Source organism: Oxyura jamaicensis, chromosome 5 (genome assembly GCF_011077185.1).
Source record: "Oxyura jamaicensis isolate SHBP4307 breed ruddy duck chromosome 5, BPBGC_Ojam_1.0, whole genome shotgun sequence".
NCBI lineage: Eukaryota > Metazoa > Chordata > Aves > Anseriformes > Anatidae > Oxyura > Oxyura jamaicensis.
Genome location: NC_048897.1, coordinates 50,144,975 through 50,153,312, shown reverse-complemented (window position 1 = coordinate 50,153,312; position 8,338 = coordinate 50,144,975). Strand labels below are relative to the sequence as shown.

At 56.0% G+C, this 8,338-nt stretch overlaps 1 protein-coding gene across 3 annotated transcripts; it reads right to left on the bottom strand.

Moving 5' to 3' along the window:
* Positions 1-399: 399 nt before the first annotated feature.
* Positions 400-4,919, bottom strand: OTX2 (orthodenticle homeobox 2). 3 transcript variants are annotated; one of them, XM_035329193.1, is made up of 4 exons: positions 4,858-4,919; positions 4,074-4,291; positions 3,526-3,677; positions 400-2,326 (listed from the first exon to the last, which is right to left on the bottom strand). In XM_035329193.1, exons 2-4 carry the CDS (start codon positions 4,168-4,170, stop codon positions 1,706-1,708), a joined length of 870 nt encoding a protein of 289 aa, XP_035185084.1. In that variant the 5' UTR covers positions 4,171-4,291; positions 4,858-4,919; the 3' UTR covers positions 400-1,705. The 3 variants fall into 3 exon arrangements, with proteins under 3 accessions (XP_035185084.1, XP_035185083.1, XP_035185082.1); XM_035329192.1 differs by lacking the exon at positions 4,858-4,919 and adding an exon at positions 4,713-4,849; XM_035329191.1 differs by lacking the exon at positions 4,858-4,919 and having other exon boundaries at positions 4,074-4,819.
* Positions 4,920-8,338: the final 3,419 nt, after the last annotated feature.

Below are 8,338 nucleotides of genomic sequence, written 5' to 3'. Positions count from 1 at the left end.
CTGATCCAGATTCAGCTCATGAAATTGTGGCTTAAAAAGCAGTCCTCCTTCTTCCTCAGGACCTCAGCTTCTACACGAGTCCTGCCCGATGCTCCCAGTCCCCCTTCTCCCCCGGCTTACCCTGAGAAGTTCAGGACTCTCCCTAAACGTGACTGACAAATGCCATCCCTCCGCCAAAGGATGAGATTTGTGAAAGGGTATAGGTTGGAAACGCATGTTGTGTTTTTAACCCTTTCAAAATCAATCAATAAATAAGTACAATCTTTCATTTTGCTTCTTTCACTGCCCACAAAGTAATCCCCATGCAGATTTCTTCCCCCTGCCCACGGAACCAGGCGGAGCCCGCAGCATTACCCCACTCGGCCCTCGCGGGCGCGATGGAAATGGAAGACAACCATCGAGTGTGCTAGAACCATTTTAATATAATTATACATATCTGCCAAATCCAGGAAAAAAAGGTTTATGCATATATATCTTTTTTTTTTTTTTTTTCCTCAGTTAACATCTGCAAGCATAAACGACAATGAATTTCTCGGTTTAAATTCGTCCAGGTCAGAGCAACTGCCCGAAGTCCTGTTTGATTTGACGGCTACCGCCAGCGTGGCCGGCAGTAAGTGAACTCCAGAGGAGCTTAATGTCCTTGGGTGGTTTTTTCGATCTTTTCTCTTTCATTCAAAGACAGTTTGTTGTAAAAAGTTTCAGTGCAGTTCACCTCTGGTGAAAGGCGATCATGTATTTTTTTGTGTTTTTATTATTTTTTTTTTAATATATTTTTTTTGTATTTTTAAAAAGATGATAATAGGTAACTCAGTTGCTCTGAATTTCACTTATAATTATAACCTATTTAAATCACAGCAGAACTCCCGCTGGTGCGGAGTTCGTAGTTGCATACAATACAGGAGATCACAGTTTTGAAGTCTAGCACAGATTAAAAACCACAGATGTACCATTTATATAAGACACACACTGATTGTCTCTTAAAAACTACATATTGACTCCTTATGAACATTATTTTTTTTTTTCTTTAAATAAAGTAGTGCAGCTAGGACAATCAGTCACACAACCCACACAGCCCTGAACCAAGTTCTCTCGGTGCCAACTTGAGCAAGTTGGGCATGAAACAGTTGAATGAGCTCGAGATAGAAAGAAAGAGGGAGGGAGAGAAAGAGGGAGAAAAAGAGAAAGAGAGAGATGCTGTCCATTCCGAATATTTTAACCAAGGGTTGATAACACATTGGAAACCTCTGGGTGAAGGATCTTTCCACGCACACACAAAAAAGAAATAAAAACCTAGACTTTTTTTTTTTTTTTTAAACTGGCCCGTAGGTGGAACGATCTCCCACCTCTTCCAAACAAAGAAACCCAACAATTTGCCTAAAACTATAAAGAACACAGATTGGTCTGTCTGTTTTCTGCTCACTAGATGATCTGTCCGTTTAAGGCCTTCCTTCTCCGTTTTCCTCTTTGTTATTCCTTTTCCAGAGCGTCTGAGCAGGAGATGAGTCTGAACATGGTCACACCAGCACTGTCCCTCTTTTGTTGCTGTTGTCGTCGTCAGTTTTTTGTTTGTTTGTTTGTCCATTTGTCCGTTTTAGTTATTTTCTCTTTAATTTAACCAAGACCTGACTAAAACTGGAGCGTTCGGCCCAGCGTGTTCATTCTCGTCGCGGTTTCTCGTATGATCACAAAGGTTCCCCGCGGGCCTTCACAAAACCTGGAACTTCCATGAGGATGTCTGGTCTTTATAATCCAAGCAGTCAGCATTGAAGTTTAACTTCCAGGAGGCGGTTTGGTCTTTATAATCCAAGCAATCAGTGGTCGAGTTAAAGCCCAAACTGGAGGCTCCGTAGCCCTGGGTGGAGAGGGAGGCCGGAGACTGGTTGAGGTGGCTGGTGACCGCGTTGGCACCCATGGGACTCAGGGTGGCCCCCGGTCCGGGCAGCTGGTGGTGCATAGGGGTCAAATAAGATCCACAGTCCATCCCTCCGAAATAGGAGGTCGAGCCCGCGTATCCTTGGCTGTAACCTGAGGCCTGGGTGTAGGTCATGGGGTAGGACCTCTGCATGCAGGAGGAAGAGGTGGACAGGGGGTCAGAGAGTGGGGAGATGGACGCCGGGCTCCAGATGGACACGGGGGCGCTGCTGCTGGAAATGGTGGGCACCGAGGTGCTGGAGGGGGGTGTGAACTGCCCGCTGGTCCCGCTCTCCGAGCTCACTTCCCGGGCCGGCGAGTTCTTCTTTTTGGCCGGCCGCACCTTGTTCTGACCCCCGTTCTGCTGCTGCTGCTGCTGCTGCCGGCACTTGGCCCGGCGGTTTTTGAACCACACCTGGAGACCGGGAGAGAGGGAGGGGAGGATGGAGGGATGGAGAACAGCCTAGCCTTAGGGACACGCAGGAACCCCAGGGCTGAGAGCTGGCACTGGGGATGGGGAGGGCTCCGCGGCCAGTGGGGCTTTGCAAGGGTCCCCCTCCCCGAGATCGTTAGCAGAAATAACAAGGGGAAACAGGCAAACCAAACTGCTTAATGTGGTCACTTCTGGGAAAAGCAGAGGGGGACACTCCCTTTTTTCAGTCTACCAGCCGGGGACCCCCAGAAATCACCATTTAAAGCCTGGTGAAGACTGAGATTCAAAACAATAGAGCAAAGGGGGGAAACAATTAGGGGAACGGAGGCAGGGGTTTGGGGGGCAGTTGCAGAGGTCTCATTTACCCCTAAACAGGCTCTCTGCTCTCCACCCCCAGCCAGGGGTGGCCACCAACCCATCTCAACCTCTCCTAGCAAGGTGCTGTGGGGAAAAGGTTGAGGTCAAGCATGGGGAGGGGGGTCCTGATCCCCATGGCCATGTTCTTCAAGGGCTGCTCCCCAGGTGGCTCTGTGACCAGGACCATCCTTGGAGGGAAGTGAGGGGCACGGACAATGTAGCAGCTGACCTACCCTGACTGAAGGGCGCCCTGGATCCATGCCAGGGGCAGCACGGGTCCTTGGACCCCCCATCTTGCCCCACAGCAGCACCACCAGGATGGTGTCTGGATGGGGCCCCTGCAGGCTGCCCAGAGAGGAGGCACAGCCTGGACTCAGCAGAGGGGTCCCAAGGCCTCCCCTCTCCAAAACCCCTCCAAAAGCATTGGAAGCCCCCGGTTTGCGGTTTGTACTGGTGTGAAAGGGGACCCCAGCCCTGCACCAGAGATGGGGGGGTGGGGGGGGTGGGCGGCTGGGGATGCTTTGTGGCCTCTACGTGGGCCTGTGGGACTGGCTGGGATGCAGCCAAATCAGGGTGCAGAGCCTGGGGGTGCCGGGGGGGCTACACCAACCCCCAGAGCTCAGTGAGAAAGGGGAGGCCAGGCTGCAACACAGGAGAGGGCAAATCACCGCTCTGACCCCCCTCCCTCTCAGACACCCTCCCCCCTATGTGAGCATCCCTCAGGGGCACGACGGGGCTGGTCCCATCCCCTAAAACAGCCCCAGAGGGCTGGGGTCTCGGGGGTCTGAATGCAGGGGGAAAGCAGACATCCCCCCCATTCCTACCTGCACTCTGGACTCGGGCAGGTTGATTTTCAACGCCACCTCCTCCCGCATGAAGATGTCGGGGTAGCGGGTCTTGGCAAAAAGGGCCTCCAGCACGTCCAGCTGCGCCCGGGTGAAGGTGGTGCGCTCCCGCCGCTGCTTTCGGGGGGTGGCTGCGAAAGGAGCCGGGAGCCCTGGCTGTCACTCAGTGTGCTCAGCCCCCGGGGGACCCCCCCAGGGACCCTCAACCCCCCCCCCCCCCCCCCCCCCCCATTCCTTGGTGACCCGCAGCTAGCCCCCAGCCGCATCCTTGCGGCAATGGCGGTGCCTCCTCCCCAGCCCTCCCTGCAAGAGGCTGCCCCCCATCCTCCAGCAGCGGGGTGGCCCCCTTTTTGCAACCCCATAAAAAGGTTAGAAAGGGAAAAAAAATAAAAATAGAAGTGAACAGGGAAGGGAGAAAGGGGGACCCCACGGCACCGCGATCCCCGGCGGCTTCTGCTGGGGAAAATCCGCGGGGCAGAGGGAAAAAAAGGGAACGGGGGGAGAGGGGAGGAAAAAACGTGGCTTACCGGGATAACCGACGGACGGGTGCAGCAAATCCATGCCCGAGGTTGTGAGACTCAGGCCATTGACTGCATAAGGTGGTTGCTTAAGATAAGACATCATGCTAAAGTTGTAGCGGGGAGGAGAGTTGGCCGAAATCCGGGCGAGGGGGAGCCGCCCGAGCGCCCTGCCTGCCCCGGGCGGTGCCTGGGGGTGCCGTCGGCCGGGGGGGGCCGCCAGGTGCCTGCGGAGGGAAGAAGGGAGGGGGGGGGTCAGGGAGCTGGCTGCCCCCCGGCTTTTATCCCCGCTGCTTTCCCCCGCCGATCCTCCAGCTCTTAAACCGCCCCCCAGCCGGATTTGGGAGCCGGGAGAGACTGAGCAGATAAACGTATCCCTCCCCAAAAAGGCAGGGAGGGGAGGGATGGGGGGGGGGGGAGCACGTCCCATCCAGTAATTACTGCCCGAACAAAACCCCCCATGCCTTCAACTGCCCGCATTGTACGGCTGCCCGGGGCATTTGCATAGGATTCCCGGCCGGGCACCAGCTAATTGTCTCAAGCAAAACTTGATTGGGGCCATTCGCAGACACAAAGAACCCCTCGGCTAAATAAATAATGCAGATAACAAAGCCCAAGGGTGAGAAACAAAGAAACAATTCAAGAAACCTATCTCTCCCCTAGTCTCTTGCAAGGACTTTAATTATCCCAGGTTTGGGCAACATTCAAGTCTCCCCCCTGCCCTTCCCCCCGACGATGCTGCATTTCAGAGCTCAAATGCCCGCTCGGGCAGAGCCAAACTTTTCTGCTCTACCGCCATCAGTCCACGCCTGCAGTAATTTCCACCGGCCATTTGCACCTAATTAGTACTCCGGGTAATTAGATTTGGAGGCAAGTAACAGATTTATTAGGCTTTCAAGAAACTCTTGATGACGGGGCTGGAGCTAAACAAACACCTCGCCGAGCGGCCCGGGGGCGGCCAGAGGCTCCCCCCGGCTGCGGTTACCCCCGGGGGGGGGCTCCGCAGTGGGACTTGGGGGGCACCCAGCACCAAAAAATACCCGACGGGGGCCAGCCCCCGGCTCCTGAAAGGGTTAAGGTTGGTCCCCGCGGAAAAAGTGGATTTTTATTTTTTATTTTTTTCTCCAAATCTCGCCTTTCCCTCCACGCGCGGCGGCCGTCGGAAAAAACGAAGACGAGCGCAACTTTTTTGCCCCAAACCCCCCAAAACTCGGTGTTTTGGTAGAGAGAGGCCAGGGGAGAGGAGCCGCAGCTCCGGAAGGGCTGAGAAATGCTGGGGGCTTCGGCACCCCTCCCGCACCCCCGCCCTCCCCGGCTGTGCCGAGGGGCTCCGCGGGCGCGCATCTTGCGCGGCTCGGCCTCGTTTAACGGAGGCAAGGAGCCGGGCTCCGCTTTTAACACCGTGCCCGGGGGGGGGGGGGGGGGGGGACGACGACGAAAAGGATCCGCTTTGCCCGGGGGGGACCCCCCGCTCCGCACCCACCCCGGAGCCGCCAATTTGGTGGCTACCGGTTGCGCGGGCGAGCCAAAGTGGTTTCGGGGCGCATTTGCAAACGAGCAAACGAACACCCCCAAAATAAATAAATAAATAAATAAATAACACTTTAAAAAAAATAAAAAGTGAGTGTCCCCCTCCTCTCCACCCAATCCTCCATCCGCGTAAAGGCGGCGCAGCACGGCCAGGAGCCTGCCCGGCGCAGCCACCCGCGGAGCCGCTCGTCCGCGGCCGCGCAAGCGGGGAGCAACGGCTCCGCTCCGCAATCTGTCACCTTTCCCCCTCCTCCCCCCTCGCTCCGCAAAGATCCCGGCTACCAGTTGCTCTGCCCTCGCTCAATAATAATTACCCCGTCCGAGAATTAATTATAATAAATGTTTTCTTGATAAACTAACGAGATAATCCGGGCGGCACACGCTCCCTAATTACGGGCCACCGGCCCCAGCCCCGCTGATGGCCCGGGCTGATTAATGCAAGGCAGCGAGCCGCGGCCGGGAGGGCAGGATGAGGCCCGGGCAGCCAAGGCTCCATCCCCGGGTGGGGAGGAGAGGGGGGCACGGTGCTGAGACAGGACGGGGAATTTCTTTTCCTTTGCCTTTTCCCCCAAGAGCTCGCTTCCACCGCGTTTCTTACATTTATTTTATCCTATTTGTAATTTTTTTCCCCCAAAGGGAGGGTTTGAGGGTGGTGTTTCCCAGCACGGGATTTTTTTTTTTTTTTTTTTTTTTTTTTTTCCAGCTGAGGGGGTGCCGGGGAAGGCCCCCCCCGGCTCCGCACTTGGCCCCCGGTCCCTGCGCGCAGCTCCGCGGCCCCGGCCCCGCTCCGAAGCGGCCAAACGAAAGGGTCGGCCGGGGGCCGCCGAGCCTTTTGACCCATCTCTGCCTCCCCACCGCCTCCCGATCGCCTTCCTAACCGCCTTTTATTTATGATTTTTATTTATTCTTTTACTGGATTTGCATCTTTTTTTTCTTCCCCCTTTTAAAGAAATAAATAATAACTCTCAACTTCTCGGGGGATCCGAAATCCAAATCAATCTCGGCAAGCGGAGGAGGTTTTGAGCTCTAAGGAAACTTGTGCCGGTGCACAAGGACTTTCCCGACTCTTTGTCAGTGCGGTGCGAGCCGGGGGATGGAGCCTGGGGCACGGAGCAGGGCGCCTTGAGCCCCGGCGCTGCCTTGGGGAAGCGCGTTCCCACGGCCGATAATAACAATAATAATCAAAATAATAAAATCGGGGAGGTGGGAAACACCTCCAGCCCTTCTCCAAGCTGGCGGCAATTCTCGCCATCCGTTTCACCTCCCGAAGCTTCGGCCCAAAACGCGCTGCTCGTTTCTCTCCCCGGCCGCCGCCGGTGCCTGGGCGCAAGGATGGGGGGTCCGGGGCGGCAGCCGGAGGGGGGGAAATTTCTCTCCGGTTATTTCTAATTTTCTAAGTCCACCTCGGTGCCGGGGAATAACGAAAGGCCAAAGGATCAGGCCTGAGAAAATAACACACCCAAGGAAATCTCGGCGAGGAAACGCTGCCCGCGGAACAGCGAGCCCGACCTCCGCCTGCCCACGGGAGAGGGGAGCCGTGGGAAGCTCCGGACCGTCTCCTTCGCTCCCGGATTCGGCCCTTTCGCATTTTGCATCATCCCCTGCCTCCGGAGCAACCTCCCTCCACCCGGCCCGGCCCGGTCCGGCCTCCCCGGAGCATCCCCGCAGCTCAACCGGGCAGCCTCCCTCTCCCAACGCCGCTGCCCCCCGTACACACGCTCTTAAAAATTAATAAAAATAATAATACTAATATTTTTTTCCTCCCTCTCGCTGTATTTCTGCAAAATGCCCCCCCGAGCCTTGCCCCCCACCCCGGAAGGGGGGAAGAGGCGAGCGGGTCCGACTTACCTGCGAGCCTCGGGCAGGGCGGGGGGCGAGGGGCGAGCGGTGCCGGCCGGGTCCTCACCAAATTCAGGGCTCGGGCTGAGCTGGGAGAGAAAGCACAAAGCGGGAGGTTAGAGAGCTCGCCGCATGCACATGCCCACGACATCGGAAGGGGGGGGGGGGGGGGGGGGGGGGGGGGGAGGAAAAAAAAAATGTTTGAAAAAGAAGAATAAATGGGGGAGAAAGGGGAGGGGACGGTGCGGGAGAGGGATGCGGGGATGCTCGGGGTCTGGGCTCGGTACATACAGAGCTGGCCGGTGCCGGAGCTGGTCAAGTGATTTTATTTTTAATAATAGTGGCGGGGTGCGTTGGAGCTGAGGTCTCTACCTCTCTCGGGGAGCTTTGCTGAGAAAGCGCCTCTCTGGCAACTTTTTGACGCAAACTCTCCAACCAATGGCAGGGAGAGAGTGATTGACACATCTAAGCCAGGGGGAAAATAATAAAAACACACAACAGGGGGAGGAAAAAACAGGCCGCTGCTGTACCGGGGGGACAATCAAGCGAGAAATAACAGCCACCAAAATGACACGAGAATATACATTAAAAGAACCTGCTCGGTTTAAAAATATACATTATGGACCGCAGCGCATGAAGTCATTGTCCAAATTAACGTGATGGACGTTAAGCACGGATCGCGTTAGCGTATTGCCCGGGGACGGAGAAGAAGGGGGGGACACGATAAAAAGCTGAGGGTTGGGGGGGTAATAATAACGACAAAAGATATTAAAATATATAAGTAACGTTGCGGGGGGGGGGGGGGGCGGCGTGGAGCCTCGGCTGAGCGGAGCGGAGCTGGGAGAGGGGAAAGCTGTAGGGGAAACCTGCCTGGGGGTAGGGGGAGCAGGGCAACGGGGTGCCCC